At 50.4% G+C, this 18,774-nt stretch overlaps 1 protein-coding gene across 3 annotated transcripts in view; it reads right to left on the bottom strand.

Moving 5' to 3' along the window:
• Positions 1–606: 606 nt before the first annotated feature.
• Positions 607–18,774, bottom strand: part of dclk1a (doublecortin-like kinase 1a) — a 78,779-nt gene continuing 60,611 nt past the window's right edge. The window contains exons 7-17 of one of the 3 annotated variants that reach the window (XM_056284656.1): positions 10,220–10,301; positions 9,483–9,643; positions 8,667–8,786; positions 7,206–7,352; positions 5,580–5,713; positions 3,152–3,229; positions 2,751–2,847; positions 2,021–2,101; positions 1,740–1,853; positions 1,329–1,402; positions 607–664 (exon numbers count right to left, since the gene is read on the bottom strand). In XM_056284656.1, the coding sequence (XP_056140631.1) occupies positions 607–664; positions 1,329–1,402; positions 1,740–1,853; positions 2,021–2,101; positions 2,751–2,847; positions 3,152–3,229; positions 5,580–5,713; positions 7,206–7,352; positions 8,667–8,786; positions 9,483–9,643; positions 10,220–10,301 (1,146 nt within the window). Of the gene's footprint in view, positions 665–1,309; positions 1,403–1,739; positions 1,854–2,020; positions 2,102–2,750; positions 2,848–3,151; positions 3,230–5,579; positions 5,714–7,205; positions 7,353–8,666; positions 8,787–9,482; positions 9,656–10,219; positions 10,302–18,774 lie in introns of those variants that run through there. The other 2 variants (XM_056284655.1, XM_056284654.1) reach the window with 2 other exon arrangements.

Genomic DNA, 18,774 nt, shown 5'->3' with positions numbered 1-18,774 from the left:
CCCACCCCCACCCCCAAACAAACAACCCCCCAACCCCCTACTTCAGATTACAAGGGGGAGCAGACTGTTTATTTTGTCTCTGTTTCAGATACGGTCCTCTGCACTGCTGCCTCCTCACCTTCCCCTCCGCCCTGGACGATGGTAGATAGGTCAGGGGAACTTGACTTGACATCACCTCTTCCTTCCCATCCTCCTCCTCCTCAGTGAGAAGGAGGGGTTGGAGGAAGACCCCCCCTCGACTCCCTCCCTCCCTCTTCCTCCTCCTCCTCTTCACCCCTTCGTCCCTCCCCCCTTCAACACCGTCATGCTCCTGGTGCACTCCCCCCTTCCTCCTCTAGAAGGGAGAGCTGGGGGAGCGGACGGTGCCGGCGGAGCTGATGGCGATGTCGTCGGAATCGGACGGGAGGCTGGGGCTGAGTGAGGGGCTGGGGCTGGGGCTGGGACTAAGGCAGGGGTCAGGGGTCAGAGAGGGAGGAGCCGGGTCAGGGGTCAGAGAGGGAGGAGCCAGGGACAGGCCAGGGAGGCAGCCGGGCGGCTCCACCCTGGCCACCGAGTGCGTCGCTGATGTCGTCGTCGCCATCGGCGTCACTGGCGACAGCGGCGGGCTCACATCCTGGTGGCGTCCTCGTCCGAGAACCTGCCCCTCCTTATCAAGAGAGGTGGCCTTGAATGGAAGAAAAACAAAAACACTGTAATTAGAGCTCCTCATAGTGGGATGGAGAGGTTTGTTGCAGGGTGGGAAGTCCAGCGGGTAACAACAGCAATGAGGCAAAGCTGGTTAGCGAAGCATTTACTAACTAGCAGCAGCAGCAACGGGGAATGGGGGCGACAACAAACAGGGGAAAGCAGCGGCTGTGTCGATTACTGTGGCAGCAAACAAGGGAGCGGGGGGGTATTTCACTCAGTGAGACAGCATTCACAGAGAGATGACGCTCAAAAACAAGCTCCTGTCACTCACTGTCACCATCAGCACACATGTCAGTCAATGTGTCCTGCATGGTGTCTTCGTAGGCATGGACGGCTCGCAGGCAACAAACATGTTTAGACAGCGGGGGAAGGCACAAAGACAATGCACGGTTGGACACGGGACGAGGACGCGGGTGTGACGGGGCCGTGAGATGGAAAGGGGGGGGGGATGCATAACACCAGCCCCTGATGCTAATAGCAGGGAGGGAAACACTGAACAACAACATCCGGTCAGCAGGCTCGCACACAGGAAGGCAGTCAGCCAGGGGTGGACGTAAAATCCAGGGTGAACACTTTTTCTTTTTTTAATGTCTCGTCTGCGACCATGAAGCAGGTCATGTTTCTATGGAAACCCGGCGTACCTTATCCAGTACATGGCCGGGTGCTGGTAGAAATCCAACGACCCAGATCTCTGCATGGAAAAGCTGTCATCCAGCTGAACACAAAGAGAAACCAGCACAGTCAGTCTCTAATCTCTTATGTAGTCCACCGGCAGAAACGCCGCAGGCAGGCCTGCGGCGTTTAACTGAGGCGAAACCGCAAATTGGAGGACACCAAAAGCACCGACGGCCTCCATTAACACCAGCGCAGCTCATCTTAACCAGTAATTCACGAATCGGCTGTGAGCTAAAAACAAACTGCACAGAGTTTACCATTAACATATATATCAGTTTAGCCAAAAATGAGTTAAATTGATATTGACAGCAGCTCAAAGTGAGGTTGGAACAATGGTTGCATTGTGGGTACAGCGGCACGTTGTGAAGACGACTTACAGAGATGACTGACACTCCAGCAGTGGTGTCGTTGACTTTGGGGCTGGTGTTGAAGTGTTTCTTTATCTTCCCAGCTACCGACAACTGGTGTTCGTTCTCACAAAGACCCTCGTCCTGTAAGAAGCGAGGGAGGAGGGGAGAAGGAGAATCGGTGATAGGTCAGAGGCGGAGAGGAGAGGGCCAAACCAAAACGAGACAGACATCCGAGGGTCAGTAAGCTAGATGATAGGACATCTAAGTTCTATGGGAGGGTGGATGGGTTTCACCGGCGGTGAACTTACCGTGACCCAGGGGTGCTCCAGCACCTGGAGGGCGGTGTATCTCTGATCTACCTCCACCTCCAGCATGGACCGAATCAGCTCCTACAATGACCAGCGTTGAGATCATTAAGCTACATACGTTACACATGCATTCAATTATGCCCGTTATCAGCCCGAACGCTCATTTCCACGTTCACTCGTATTCCACACCACAGCAATGCGGTAAGATTTTAAATTATTTTAAAATTATTTATTTTAATTTTAATATTTATTTGACTATTCTATTATTTATTTTTTTATTTGAATTATTTATTATTTATTTTTAAAAATTTCTTTTTTTTTCAAAACAATTTTTTTTGTTTTCAAGATGATGCAGAACCTCTGTCTCAAATACAACAGTAATTATCTTCATAGCAATCAGTTCATTGCTGGACAGTTTATTTGTCAAAAAAAAAAACCTCCAGGCTTGTTACACTTTTACCCAGGGTTCACTCTTAACCGCTTGTTTCACATATGAACTCAGCCCTTCGGCTAAACTGTTATGTTTGCATGACTTTTATCAGATATTATCTGAGCACTTCATTCACAAAGAGTGGCCTAAAATAGATGGTGTTTATGACTGATTTACAGTCCCGTCAACAACCTCAACTCCCATGACATATGCAAATTGCAAGAGAAGTGCTGGATTCTTAGTTTTTGATTTGAGGAACAAACACAGACGCAAGAAAAGTAACACGAGGTAGACGGTCACCTTGGCCGTGTCTGAGATGTTGTCCCAGTACGGCAGAGGAAACTCCAGCTGGCCCATGAGGATCTGGTCAAACAGCACTTCTTGATCATCACTGCTCCTAAGGATGGAAAAAAAGTGTGTATATTAATATATATATATTTCAAAAATACATACACATATATTCTATAAATAGACATATATTTTCACTTAACAGCCTCTCTGCATTGGTTAACACCATTGGTAAAGACGGGAGCTGCATTATGGTAACTGACCACAAGAGGGAGTCAGACACCACATCTGAAATAAGGCACTGCTTCCTCTGAGAGCAGTTGCACCCTGGGTAATAATATTGTTCTGGAAAAAGTGATGGGAGAAATTGGTTCATTTGAATGTGATGCGGTTAGACATAGCCACCAGCTCACCCGCGGAAGGGTGGGAAACCACACAACAGGATGTAGGTGATGACGCCGGCTGCCCAGATGTCCACCTTGAGGCCATACCTGCACCAAAGACAGAGTGGATATGAGCTAAAGGCAAAAAAAACTCAGAGCCATGTAAGAGACCAAGCTGCTGGGCTCTTGTTGAGCACTCGTGGACTCACTAAGGTAAACGTCACTGACAACGATGACAATATAGAAACACTCCCAAAGTATGAACGTTCCCTTTTCCATCCGTCACCAGCCTCACCGCTTGTATTTACATATTTGATAACACAAAAAGCAATGTGTGACCATATGATACAGAAAGTGATCTTTTTAATCAGCTGGTTTGAAAGGGTTGGTCCAGTCTAGGCGGTATAAACCCGCTGACTGGTACGTACGACGCTGGTACCATGTAGGGGAAACGGGGCATAAGTGACCTCTTCGGTCTCAGCTGACTGCAGGTGTCCCCACCCTTATCAACAATACGGGGGCATAACGACCGAAACCACCAACGACGGGTTTCATATGCAAATTACCATGAGCATTAACTAGAGTTGCAGTGGTCGTAATCTGAACCCATGGCTAGGTGGTGTCCCTGGATAGGACATCAGAGCCCTCTTTTCCACTTCCTCCATATACAAGTTGGCCACTACAGGTGAGACTGGGGAACCCGTAGCACAGCCATGTCTCCGCCTATAGTACTGCCCCCTGTATGTGCACTTCACATACATGGTTCAGATTTGTAGACGACGCCTGGGTTAAAACTAAATCTCGGGACGGACCACATTTCACCGACCACATTCACTCTGTGGACAACCACATCAAGTTCAACAGGGAGGATGTGAAAAATGGCAGGTTAGCCTTCTCAGACTGTCAAATTACAATTGGTGATGGGGGACATTTGACTGTTGATGTTTACTGTAAACCAGCACATACTGATCAGTATTAAACAGGCCCTGGTTAAGTGTGGTTATCCTAACTGGGCGTTTGTCGAAGCCAGGAAGGCGCCCAAACTGTGCACCAGCCGATCGAAGCGAGGAGAAGGACAACCGCTGCCAAAGTGTAAACCAGCGGTGAGTCCATATGTGGCGGGAGTGTGGGAACAGCGGGGTCGCTGCCCATCTTTCAGGCACAGGTTGGAAACTCACCTCTTCAAGAACTACTACCATGTTACTTGTTCTTAGCACTTATTGTATTCACTAATTTATTTTTTTTAAAATCTCTTTCTCGCGCTTTTACTTTAGCACTGGTTTTGCTCTTAGATGCTTGTTTAGAGAGAAGATGCACTTATCACCTCTGATGACTCGCAGCTCTCTTGATTTCCTACATTAAATGCACTTATTGTGAGCCGCTTTGGATAAAAGCGTCGGCTAAATGGCTGACTGTAATGACTGTAATGACTGTAATGACTGTAATGACCGCGTATTTTCCAAACATCGCATCTCAGTTGCTTTCAAACCCTAAAACACACTGTGCCAGAAGTTGGTCCAACCAAAGGATCGAGTCCCCCGGCACAAACAGAGCAATATAGTGTACGCTGTTAAGTGCCAGGAGGATTTTTGTGACTTGTACATCAGGGAAACCAAACAGACACTGGCCAAGAGGATGGCACAACACAGGAGAGCTAACGTGTCAGGCCAGGACTCCACAGTCTACACCATCTACAGGCCAGTGGCCACTCTTTCAAGGATGAGGATGTGCACATCCTCGATAGGGAGGAACAATGGTTTGAACGGTGAGTCAAAGAGGCCACCTATGTGAAGAGGGAACGACCATCCCCGAACCGAGGGGGCTAAGAGTACATCTGTCACCATCTTACAATGCTATCCCAAGGAGTTGAATCGAGTGCAACTGGACTTGGTATATATCCGTGAAGACGTTTCGCCTCTCATCCCAGAGGCTTCATCAGTTCGTGCCTTTCTGACTAGACCAAGCTAGTCGACTGATGAAGCATGCGGATGGCAGTCAAGCTAGACTAGCTTGACTAGCTTGGTCTAGTCAGAAAGGCACGAACTGAGGAAGCCTCTTGGATGAGAGGCGAAACGTCTTCACGGATATATACCAAGTCCAGCTGCACTCGATTCAGTTCCTTTGGATAACCACGAACTGGATGAACGAGAACATTCACAGACATCTTACAACGCTGTGACTGCAACCATTCCCCAACCCTCTGTGAGTAGTACACATGGCCGCTGAATCTCTAGTGAATGGTCACGCCCATATTTGCATATGAAACTGATCATTGGTTTGGGTCGTTATGCCACTGTATTGTTTATAAGGGGGGGGGGGGTACCTGCAGTCAGTTGAGACTGGAGAGGTCCCTTAGATGAGTGATGAAACGTTTCTGTCGATGAATGTTGGGTCCAGATGAAGTGAGTCAGCTTTCTGCGATTACATCATCGTGGCCGTCAACCAAGAGCACACATACCCTGTTTCTGCAATTATTTCAGGTGCCACATATGTGGGGGTCCCACATACGGTGTAGAGTGGTCCGTCGACCACTGTGGCCAAGCCGAAATCTCCCAACTTCAGGCTTTTGCTGCCGTCCGCATGCTCGTACACCTGGACACACGCGTAGGCCGGCAAACGCACACACACACACACACACACACACACACAGACACACACAGGGTTCCAATTTTTCAATTACAACTGTGGTCTCTTGCATAACAAAAGGAAAATTCATACGTTTGCAAACAACACGTAATCAAACACCACACACACACACACACACACACACACACACACACATACACAAAGCTGTTCACAGTACAATGCAAATGAGATGAAATGATCCAGACAGGCTGACATGATAGGTACTCTGTCTGCTGTTACATAAATAAGGCTTGTGTATCTCATTTTGTACATTTGTGTGTACGTGTGTGTGTGTGTGTGTGTGTGCGCGCGTGTGGTAACGCTTCAAATCCCCAGTCAATCTCTAATGTGTGTGTAATCTGTTAAAACAAAACAAACGCTTCCAGGAATTTGAAATCAGCCTTGCTGCAGCCAAGCTCACTGGGTAGTAAATGCGTCCACGCGCGCAGGCGACTTCGTCTGGGTTCGCCTTTGTCGTGCGTCTGTGATCCGTTTCGTGCACCGACCACGGGACGTTATAGCTAAATTCCCTAAAATGAGACAACTAACACAAATGAACTCATCAGCAATCCCGACGCGTCAGCACAGAACACGTGCTAGCCTCGCGCCGCCCGGTAAGGGGCTAGCAAATTTGGCGCCGTCTACTTTTGTGTGAATGCGGCACTGCGTTTTGACGCACGCTCAATAATGGCGGCGAGGACATCGAAGACACGTGCGTCAGTTCATCCGGGTACAACGTTTGTTGACAGAAACGTGTCATCGCTCATCACAGTGACCTCTTCGGTCTCAGCTGGTTGGATACAATGTTGCCGTCGATTAAACATTGTATCCAGATGAACTGAGTCAACCCTCTTCGATGTGGTACTACGGTTCTGCCTCCTTCTCCTCTTAACGAGGGTCTCCCTGCACAGGGAGGTCAGGCCGCGTGGTCAACTTGGACCAGATCCGCAGTCTAGCGACACATTGGAGAACTTTCCGGCACAGCGGGTGCTTGATGGCGCCGGGCACTATCACGCAGACTAGCTGGTTGAAGGATGGTCTAGCTAGTATCAAGGCTTCATCCCCCCTCACCTTGAACCCGGTCATGCAAACCGTCACCCGAGGGAGGGGAGGACGCTCGGGCCGACAGAAGGGAGAAGGACGAAAGAAAGGTGCGAACGAGGGAGGCTGAGGAAAGAGTGAGAGAGATGAAAGGGCAGCAGGGATGAGTCATCTCTCTCCCTCTCCCTCTCTCTCCTCCTCCTCCACCATGTGAGCTAGTGACATCACTTCATCGTTCATTCACAAAATAAGGGCGAGAGAGGGACGGACGGAAGGAAGGCGAGAGAGAGGAGCTGGAAAGCGAAGGGAGGAAGTGAGAGAGTAGTGTGCGATGCTCTCTTTTTAACAAAGATACACACATATACAGACGTGTGTGTACACACACACACACACACACACAGGCCATGCATAAGCTCACCAGCAGGTTCTCTGGCTTGATGTCTCTGTGGACGATGTTGAGGCTGTGCAGGTATTTGATGGCGTTGGCCAGGTTGTAGAGCATGCAGCTGGCGTCTCTCTCCGTGTATCTGTTGGTAGAGGTGATGGCATCGAACAGATCTCCGCCCTAGGGGCACATCAGGAGGGCGGGTTGAGGAGAGGTTTTGTTTTCATTTCACCCCACAGTGGTGGTAGTAGCAGTAGTAGTAGTAGTAGCAGTAGTAGTAGTAGTAGTAGTGCACACTACCGTTATAGTTATTCAGCGCTGTTTGTGCTTTTACTTGCAAAAAAGGGTGCGTCTGTAAGCCGACCGCGTCCTCATTTCTCGCTTTGATAGAAACATCTCTCACGTCTATCTCTCTCTCTCTCACCTCCCTCTCTCTCATCTCTCTCTCTCTCACCTCCCTCTTTCATCTCTCTCTCTCACCTCCCTCTCTCTCATCTCTCTCTCTCTCATCTCTCTCTCTCATCTCTCTCTCTCTCACCTCCCTCTCTCTCATCTCTCTCTCTCCCACCTCCCTCTCTCATCTCTCCCTAGTCTCTCTCTCTCACCTCCCCTTCTCTCTCTCTCCTTCTCTCTCTCTCTCTCTCTCTCTCTCTCTCTCTCTCTCTCTCTCTCTCTCTCCTCAGAAATGCTCGGTCGCACTCACACAGACAGTCATTAATATATGAAAGCTGTCAAATGCCACAGCCCGGCCACTACCCGTGGATTCACACCTCTCTTCAAATCACTGCTCCGTCTCTCTCTCTCTCTCTCTCCTTCTCACTCCCTCTGTGTCCCTGAGTAACCTCTGTCTCTCTTGAAACGCATCCATATTTTTCTCACTCTGCCTCACTTCCCTCCCTCTTGCTCACTTGCGTTATCGTTTCCCCATCTCATTCATTTACATTCTTGCTGTGGCCTCCCCCCACACACATACACACACACACAGTTCTCCATCCTACACACACACACACACACACACACACACAATTCCCCCCACAGATTGTGTCTCATCTATATTCTGTAGTAGCCTACTCTACATCACAACACCAACAGATGGATCACACTCCCGGCTCCTGAATAATACACAGACGTGTCTTCGCTCAGAGAGAGAATGAAGAATGTGAACACACGACTGCTCGAGGCCACACAGAGACCGAGTCTCAACTCCTCCACATGCGGCTGGGGAGAATTCGTTACCCGCCTGACCAATTGAGTGCTACAACCAACTGGTACTGGCTGCTACTCCCTGTTTCTGCTTCTGCGGCTCCCCCTCTTGCCGAAACTGAAGATAATGACCAGAGACAGACACAAACGGACAAAACATCTCTCTCTCTCTCTCTCTGTCTTCATCACTCCGTCCAAACGCACCCTCAGTTTTGCAGGATCTCCCTGGCTCAGCCGACACACAACACACGTTTAACTCGCACACACAAACAAGTGCACATGCTTACACACCTTGACGAGCTCCATGACCAGGTAGAGCTCGCTGTATGTGTCGACCTCCTCTATGAGCAGCACTACGTTGGGGTGCTTGACCCTGCGGAGGATGGCCACCTCGTTCTGGATCATGTGCTCCTAGCATACACAGCACACACACACACCTTTTAGTTCATTTTGGGTCTCCTTACTGCAGACGTGTCCAATGAAAAATGTTTTTTTTCTCTTCCAAATCTTATTATATTTTTTTGAGAAGGTTTGCGAATGTAAAGTTACCCAGCAGTTAGAGCCGCTGTTGCTGTGAAAACACGACCAAACCCCCCTCGGAGAAACTCTCCTGATTATCAACATAATCAAACTGTTTCGGAAAACCGATGTGTTTCCGGTAATAAATGACGCCACTGAATACTCCGATTTGATTGGACGGCCGATGAACTGCCGTCATCCCTGTCGGTTAGCCTGTTTTTGAACAGTTGCCTAGCAACATCGTGTAAGTTAGCGCGCTAGCTAGCTACCAATATAGAGTCTTGTGAACTCGGCCTACTGAGAATTGGCTGTGGTCAGAAGGGGGCGCTAAGATAGTTAGAACGTATACCGCTGAATAAAACGACACTCCTAACATTAATTAGGAGTCCCACAATGAAACGTGTCTGACTACCGGACTGAATCTGGAGATCTGCAGTCTCCGGCACGACTACGAGACGGCTTTATTTCTGTACTAACTAGACAACCTCAGACGGCTGTCAGACATAGAGGCCTACTTTGCGGTCCTATGTGAAGTCGTTGGACCACATTATGGTGGATCTGGACCGAGTGGCCCATCTTCTGCTTTACCTTGCCCCTGCATTTGCCCTTGTTGATGATCTTCAGCGCGTACTCCCGGCCCGTGGAGTGCTCCACACATTCCCGGACCACCGCGAAGTTCCCGTCGCCCAGCATGCGGCCCACCTTGTAGCGGTCCGATATGTAAGACGGCAGCGCGGGGACCTCGTCGACTGCAACGTCCGCTACCGGGAGGAAGGAGACGAGGGTTGGGCTGTTGTGTTCGAGGTGCAGAGGTCACCAGCATGTGAAATGGACTCACCCACTTCATCGCAGACAGTCAGATTCGAACGAGTATGTCACACGAGAAATGAGATCTTGTGTGGGAGAATGAGTCACCAGATTTCAACAGAATCATCTTCAGAGTCCCCCCCCCCCACCCCCAACAATGGTGTTAAAACATCTCCAAATGGACGACTTGTGAGAGGTAAAAGGGTTTATGGAGAAAGCGTGACGGAGACGGGAGGGCCGGACAGAAATGAAGGTTATGAGGTCAGATTATGAAAGATACATGGCTAGTCCCATCTACCCCCCTTCTGTTGAGCTATTTTATTGCATTTCTTTGTATTTATTTATTTTGTGGTGTTCACACATGAAATGGAGTGAGGCTGTAGAAACGAGGAGGAAGACGTGCAACAAAACCAAGGAGACTCGGACGCGTGACTATACTACACATATGTGCATTTGCCAGCCGATGCAGCGCCCGCATTGCCCACATGGAGACGTAATTCCAGCTCGTTTTGCGGTACCTTCATTAACAGGTCTGTCCTCATCTTCCACTGAGTTCGACACTTTAGCGGAGGACAGAGAGGCGGAGGAGCCCTGGGAGCTCTAGACAGAGGGAGATGGGAGAGAAAAATGGACAGACAGGGGAAAACAGCAGAGGATCACTCAACTCGCAGTCCTTCATCACTCTCCTCCCTCTTGTCTGACTCATCACGAGGTCTATCTTGGTGTATGTGTGTGTCTGTTGTGTTGTAATGTGTTGTGTTGCACTGCGTTGCATGCAAACCGCAATAGCTTCACGAAGGTGGGAAGAGTTTTTTGTTTTGCTTTTTGCCTTCCTGGGGCTGCTTAGATTAGTGTGTTGAATATAAAATGGCTACTTATTCATCCGCTACCTGTCTGCAGGAATATTACACACAAGGCTGCAACTCAGGAAGGTTCTGGGCAATTCAAATGAGCTCCGTTTACCATTTCCCCTCATTTCTCAGACACAAGGCCTCGAACACAACGGGAAACAGGCGTTTGGTAAAACTAATAAAGGTTCGGTGACTATGTGGGAAGCGGTTTTCATCTCTCTCATCCGACTAGCGAGTAGGAGGTCGCTAAGGAGAAGGAGGCTGCTTGGGATGCAGCAGCGGCCTCTGTGCTCAGGCTCATTACAACCTCCACCTGCTGACCTTTCTAGTCTCGTTGTCGGTGGAGGTGAAGGGCGAGGGTCCGTCTGAGACTGTAAATGAGGAACTATATCCCCCCCACCCCCACCCCACCCAAAAAAAAAATCCTGGACAAATATATCAATATAGCCTCAAATAGTTCGACTGCTTCTGGACTACTTGGCTGAGCATCATTTATCAAGCCGGACACCCGAAGAGCCTCGAGCGTGTCCCCACAATTCAAAAGTCAATATGAATCGAGCGCTCTTAAAGCTGTTGTGACTATCAGTCTACACGCCCTCTGCTCGACATTATCCTCATTTCGCCTCGTCTTGTCGACTTTCCCTTCTCTCTCTCAAGCTTCTTCTCTCACCGTCACCTCCTCTACTCCACTCCTGTCCTCTCTCTTCTACACCCTCTCCTCCACATCTTCTCAATGTGAGCCTATCAAGTCTTGCAGGCTGCACAGCGGTGAAAGTCCTCTGAGGCTCTCGAGTTTCGGGTAGGGCTGTGAAGCTGCCTGAGAAGCCCATCACTCTAGCAGTGAGGGTGGGGGGGGTCATTGTTCATGATGACATCTAAAAATTAATTGAGTTTCGGCCGATAGCTCAAACAAAGCAGCTGCCAAGTGGACTGGGAACCACATGAATCTGCGAGCTCATGTTCTGCATTTATGTTCTGCATTTACATTTGCTCTGGCATATTAGCATCTGCGAAGTCGTCTGGTTGCCGGGCTGGCTGCCATCGTCCTCTCTGAAATGTTTTCCTTCTGTAAACTACTAATAAGACACGTTAGCCTCTAGCTAACGAGTCCGACCCTTTAGCCGAGCGGTTAGCGATGTCGCCTTGTGGTGCAGTACACCTCGTATCGAATCCCGCACCGGGCAAGAAAATAAGCGGTTACATTGGTGGCAGCGGTGGGATCCGGAAGTGTGCAGATCCCCGGAAATCTCTTCGGAGCGCGGGAATAACAAAGCGCGAGGGCGCGCTTCCGGGAGAGGGTGACGACTGTAAACTACTAATAAGACACGTTAGCCCCTAGCTAACGGGTCCGACCCTTTAGCCGAGCGGTTAGTGACGTCGCCTTGTGGTGCGGTACAGCCCGTATCGAATCCCGCACCGGGCAAGAAAACAACCGGTTACACTTCTTTTCTTTTTCCCTGTAAAATGTGTCTCATTTGAACGGAAGGTCTGCGGACGGAGGGTGTCCGTTGCCCTTTACTGCATCTGCCCGTTTTCTCACCGTGTGAACGCAAACGCCCTCTGAGAGCGTAATTGTGACGTAGGGCCATTACCTGTCAACCCGGCTCGATCTGTGCACCGGAAGTAGGAAAAAACCCACCCCAGCCGGGTGGAGTTAGCTGCGCGGGGATTACGTAACAGCGGCTCTCACTTACGAAACGTTCTCACACGCCCACTGGTTATGTTAGCCCTCCGCTTTGTCTCAAAGTGCACACATGGAGCCTGGGTAAACCCTGATGTTGGAGACAAACTGGCTAACGTTTCTATAGTAACGACCGTGACTGACTAGGCTCGCTAGCCCGTTGGCTAACGGATCGGACCCTTTAGCTCAGTGGTTCTCAACCTTTTTGGGGTCCTGGACCCCCTGCGTATTTTTGATCTACCCTGAGGACCCCTCCACCTGATCTTGGGGGAGGGGGGTTGCAATTTGATAGAAACAGTAGAAACTGCATTTTAAATTGCATTATAGCATTTATTCACTCTTTGGGGCAAAAATAAGAGCTTTCAGTTGTAACTTAGATATAGTTAACAAAACAGAATTCTTATGCAGTAACTTTTAACAATGCAAACGGGAGCGAGATCTCTTATTAAAATACAATAGATTACACTTGTGAAACAGATGTAATTAGAGAAAAAAGTCCTGTTACCCTTTATAGTTTAGGTAGATAAAGGTCTCAGTCACATTTGAGTAAAATAATCCTATTTCTATAAATGTCATAGGATCTTTTTTTTAAAAGATATTTTATTTTCACGGACCCCTTGAGAAACACTGCTTTAGCTGACTGGTTAGCGCAGTCCGGGCGACGCGGGTTCGCGTCCCGGCTGCGGCGGATTTCCGGCTGCCCCCCCCCCCCCCGAAGTCGCTTCGTTGCAGTTCCGGGTGACTGCTAGTTGCGAGGGGGTTAGACAACAACATGTCGGCCGGGCGGCGTTTACAAATAACCGCCGGGCTTCTCTGACGCCTGTGAGACTACAAAATATTCCACGACTGTGTAAGAACAACATGTGTGCGTCAGAACAAGGCATAGTGTAACGTGCATGGATAAGTAGACACGTTGGTCCTTGACTAACGGGTCGGACCCTTTAGTCGACTGGTTAACGTTGTCGCTTGCGGTGCAGGAGACACGGGTTCGCGTCCCGGCTGTGGCGACGGTATCTCGGACTGCCCCCACCCGAATTCGCTACAATACATAAGGCTCGTTGTGCTTGGTGGGGGGGACCCCGACCCCCCCCCCCCATCGGGAGCAAGAAACCCCACCTAATGGCCGTACGGCCGATAAGCCTGCCTGGGTTCCGTCCGCCAACCGCTCCCCTCTGGTCGGTTCTGACCGGCACGCTGACCACTCGGCATTGTGCGCTCCCGCTGATCCCTCATCTAAAGACCTCCCTCAGCCTCCCATCCCGCCACCGAGGGAAACAAAACACCGTTGCCATAGAAACTGCTGGGAGAGAGCGGCGCTCCTGACACCGCCGGCCGGCGGTGGAGAGGGAACCCTATACATGGCCATTTCCTGCTAAGGGGAAGAGGGGGGAAGGGGGGAGCGGATTCACCCTTCTCCCAAACAACGCGGTTCAGTCCCAGAGAGGCGGGCAGGCAGGCATAAAAAGAGCGAATCTGCTCCAGCGAAGCATCGGGGCTGGCAGGAGGAGCCGTCTTATTTATTATTAGACCACGACGCCATTCTGACGGTTACACAATAGAAACACGTTGCTACTCCCCATGTGCTCATACCGACACCGCCTCAGGGGGGAGGCAAGAAGCGCGGCTGCCCCACACGCACCCCCCCCCACCCCACCCCCCGTCTGCGCAGGCACCCCTAGCTAGTAAGGGTGGCGCTCGACGAACGAGTATTGGGTCACTTCACGGGTGCCAGTTACACCGGAAGTGCGGAATGAACCTTTAAACCCCCCCCCCCCCGAGCCAGCGTCGTGATACGCAGAGCGGCGGAAGAGGTCGTTCTCAAACATGCAGCAAAAACCGTTTATGTAACCGGGGTTGGCTGTCACATTAGTCACGGTGGGGGGATGCTGCAGAGGCTGGGGGGCGTCTGGGTGCTCTCTCCGGGACGCGCCTGCGCGAGCGGCCTCCCTCCCAGTGGCGCCCCCAGAAATTTTTCATCGGGGGGGGGGGGGCAAATGGGGCCACTGAAAATCTTGAGGGGGGGGCGCACCAAAACCAAAAGCCACGACTGAATTTGTCGGGAACTCTGTGCTGCTGTTGTAGTATACTGTATAGGCTAGTGGAAAACTGTCAATATGAGAGTTAAGAAAAATATACATTATTGATTTAAAGGAACAGCACCTGATGTAAGATATCAGATAGAAGCATGTTATGCATAACCGGAAGCATATTCTGCATATGCGACTCGTGGCTGGGGGGGGGGGGGGCAGGGATGGTATCAGGGTGGCCGTGGCCACCCCTGGCCACCCCTTGGGGGCGCCACTCGTGTTTACATAAAGGTGGGCAGGGTCCCGGGTATTATGCCGGGCACCGGAAGTGACTCGACTCGCCGTTATTCCGTTTCACTGTTATTTGGGTGTCCAGACAGACGGTAAACATAATCCATCTGGTCCCCATCTGAAAAGATAAGCTCCCCCCCTCCCCTCCCCTCTCTCCCTGTCTCTCCCTCTCTTCTCAAATTCAAATGGCTTCACTGGCAGGACATAACGATGTACGTGCTGCCAAAGCAAGGGTCCAAACATTGGAGAAAAAGAGGACCAACATCCCTTCTCTCTCTTTTCAACCCTTTCCTCCCCCTCCTCGGGGCTGCGTTTTTCTGCAGAGCTCGGATAAAAAGGGGGTCTCACCTGTTTGGTTTGGTTTTTTGTTACGTTTTGAGTTGTTGTTGTTGTTGAACGGTTGTGTTTGGGGATTGTTAAAAGATGAGCATTGAGTGTTTGTAATTTGACAGGTATTGTGCATATGTTTGGGAAGATTTCAAGTCTTGTTTCTGTTCAAGACTTGTTTTAAAATTCAAATTCTCTCTTTCTTCCATCTCTTCTCCCTGTTTCTCTCAGTGATTATTTCCGGGATTGTTGAAAGATGCATGTTAAGTGTTTGTACTTTGACAAATATTGTTTATATTGTTAAAAAGATAGCAGGTCTGTTTTTTGATCATGTTTTTGTTGAATAGACTTGTTTTAAAATTTAAAATTCTCTCTCTCCATCTCTCTGTCTCCTCTCTCTCTCTCTTCTCCATCTGTCTCCTCTCTCTCTCCTCTCTCTCTCCTCTCTCTCCATCTCTGTCTCCTCTCTCCATCTCTCTCTCTCTCTCTCCATCTCTCTGTCTCCTCTCTCTCTCTCTTCTCCATCTGTCTCCTCTCTCTCTCCTCTCTCTCCATCTCTGTCTCCTCTCTCCATCTCTCTCTCTCTCTCTCCATCTCTGTCTCCTGTCTCTCTCTCTCTCTCTCTCTCTCTCTCTCTCTCTCTCTCTCTCTCTCTCTCTCTCTCTCTCCATCTCTGTCTCCTCTCTCCATCTCTCTCTCTCTCTCTCTCTCTCTCTCCATCTCTGTCTCCTCTCTCTCTCTCTCTCTCTCTCTCTCTCTCTCTCTCTCTCTCTCTCTCTCTCTCTCTCCATCTCTGTCTCCTCTCTCCATCTCTGTCTCCTCTCTCTCTCTCTCTCTCTCTCTCTCTCTCTCCATCTCTGTCTCCTGTCTCTCTCTCTCCATCTCTGTCTCCTCTCTCTCTCTCTCTCTCTCCTCTCTCTCCATCTGTCTCCTCTCTCTCACTCTCTCCATCTCTGTCTCCTCTCTCTCTCTCCATCTCTGTCTCCTCTCTCTCTCTCTCCTCTCTCTCTCTCCATCTCTGTCTCCTCTCTCTCACTCTTCTCTCTCTCTCCATCTCTCTGTCTCCTCTCTCTTCTCTCTGTCTGTCTCTCCTCTCTCTCTCTCTCTCCATCTCTGTCTCCTCTCTCTCTCTCTCTTCTCTCTCTCTCTCTCTCCATCTCTGTCTCCTCTCTCCATCTCTGTCTCCTCTCTCTCTCTCTTCTCTCTCTCTCTCATCGTCTCTGCCCAGCTGATCAGATAAGGGTGGTGGTGGTGGTGGTGTGTGTGGTGGTGGTGGTGTGTTATTCTAATCACGATCCTCAATGACTCGATTCTGGAACCCTTGAGAATAAAGGAAACATGATTAAAAGCTTCAGGGAGAATAGGAAAGATGGGACAGTCTTGGGCCATCTTGGGCCACCCCCCCCCCAAAAAAAGCAGTCCTGAACAGAGGAGGTGGGCTGGGGGGGGGGGGGGGCGACTCAACGTCTGTGTCTACTCTGATCGCGTCATGAGTCATCAACGCTGCTCTGCTGCTTTGGTTTTCGATGAACAGAGGACTGAATCTGCAAAATAAATAAATAAACAAACCTGCTCATACAGGCGATTATGTAACACGCAGAAGCCTCCCTGTAACAGAGATGCCATTTTACAGATGTGTTGGGGTGGGGGAGGGGGAGGGGGGAGATAACAGACAACGCTGGTGATGACGGACCACAGGGACCAGCGCATCACGTCCACGACACAAATCAATGAACAGGCAAAAAGAAAACACACAATGGAAATGAAATGAAATGACAATGAATTTAATGACATAATCCAACAGAGAATATTACATTCAGCAAAAAAATAAAACAAAACCAAAAAAAAAAAAAGAAGAAGAAAGAAATGAAGCAAGTGAGCCGGGAAGAGCTGGCAGCTGGACACGAGGAGATGAAGGTGGTGTAATATTTAGATGGCGGGCGGCGGTCCCCGTCAAAGGTCATTTGCCTTTGAATAAATCATCAGATTCAAAGCCGACGCCTCGTTCAGCAAAGCGTCAACAGTCCCAACGTGGATGAAAGTGCCGAGGCCTGCTGGAGGTTCAGACCCCGTCTCCTATTAGCATGTCTTTAATGTTTGAAAACAGCAGCAGTAAAAAAGACTCGGTGGCGCTGATACAGCCCGGAGGAGGAGGAGGTGGGGACCTGCACACACCTTAAAGGGGTGTCGGAGGTGAAACGGGACCGGGACCGGGACCGAAACCTCCCGGCGAGCTGCTCCCAAAGACACGTTTAAACTAAACCTCCGGTAAGTGGCACCCCACCCCACCCCCACTTTTTCTCCCCCCTTGGCCAATTACCCCACTCTTCCGAGCCGCCCCGGTCTCAGCTCCACCCCCTCTGCCGATCCGGGGAGGGCTGCAGACTACCACAGGCCTCCCCCCCATACATGTGGAGTCGCCAGCCGCTTCTTGTCACCTGACAGTGAGGAGTTTCACCAGGGGGAGGTAGCGCGTGGGAGGATCACGCTATCCCCCCCCCGAACAGGTGCCCCGACCCACCAGAGGAGGCGCTAGTGCAGCGACCAGGACACACGCCCACATCCGGCTTCCCCACCTGCAATCGTAGGGCCAATTGTGGATTCGAACCGGCGACGCCCGTGCTGGTAGGCGACGGAACAGCCCGCCACGCCACCCGGACCCCTCCAGGTTAAGTGGCGTCCTCTGGCCATCCTTCTGCACAACACATGGAGCTTGCGTGCCGCCATATTAATGCGACTCCCCCCTTCAAACGGCCCCTCGTTACAAACAGGAACCGCCGCCACTTCTCAGCGGCGACTCTGCAGGAGCTCCCTTGTTTGTCCGGCGGAAAACTCAGTTCGGAGGTTCTGGGGGGAGGGGGGGGGGGTTCTGATTAATGAGCCAGTTTTCACCCTGTGTGCTGCTGCCAATCTTCCTGGCGAGTGTTACACGAGAACACAAAACAAACTGGACAAAGACTCTACTGACAAACACGCACAACACGAAATGAGAAAGACACGCGGCCGAATGACAAACACGCGCTGAAGTCGTCGCCGACACACACACGAGGGTGAACCGAAACGGTATTCAGCCAATTCAAAATGGACGCTTTGTCTTTCTCCTTTTTCTTTTTCACACACACACACACACACGCGCGCACACACACACAAAATACAATTAGGAATCACCCGAAACGACAAAAGAACAATTATAACGAGAGGGGGAGCATGCAATTCAATGGGCGAGGGACATTAATGACTCGATGGTGAGAGGACGATGCAGGTGAGACACTGGTGTGGACAAAAACCATTCTCAGTTGTCTACACACACACACACACACACACACACACAGACACACACACACACGGTGACGCCAAGCTACCGGATGCTACCACAGTGCGGTGGCAGGTTGTTTGCTAGTAGTGACTGTGGGCTGACTCACAGCGCTTCTCTCCTCCCTGTATCCTTTCACATCGTAGAGAGAATAAGAATAGGAAAAGTGCATTAGCGCGGGAAGAAGGGGGCGGGGCTTGGGAGCTGCAGCTCCCCCTAGTGGTGGGTGAAGCCCCCGAGTAGCGGCAGGTGGCTGTGTAGCATCTTAGACCCAACAGTATGCCTAACTTCACAAAACACACCTCCATTTTAAATAGTGGGCGGGGTGGGATGTACATTCTGGATAATGAAGTGAGGAAACACTCCGTTCCAAATCCGCTACACGCGCGCCTTACAAACAAAGCAATGACGTCATACCGTGGCGACCGGGGGGGGGGGGGGGGCGGTGGCTCCGACTGTCGGCGGCGAGCACAGTGGCTGATGGGACTGTTAACGTTAGATTTAAAGTTGTGTGTTCGTGTTGTGGTTATTCTTGTGGTGTTGTTTTTTTGGGGGCGGGGGGGGGTCGACTCAGATTAAGTAG

Source organism: Lampris incognitus, chromosome 8 (assembly GCF_029633865.1).
Source record: "Lampris incognitus isolate fLamInc1 chromosome 8, fLamInc1.hap2, whole genome shotgun sequence".
In the NCBI taxonomy this organism is placed as follows: Eukaryota; Metazoa; Chordata; class Actinopteri; order Lampriformes; family Lampridae; genus Lampris; species Lampris incognitus.
This window is presented reverse-complemented; position numbering and strand designations above follow the sequence as displayed.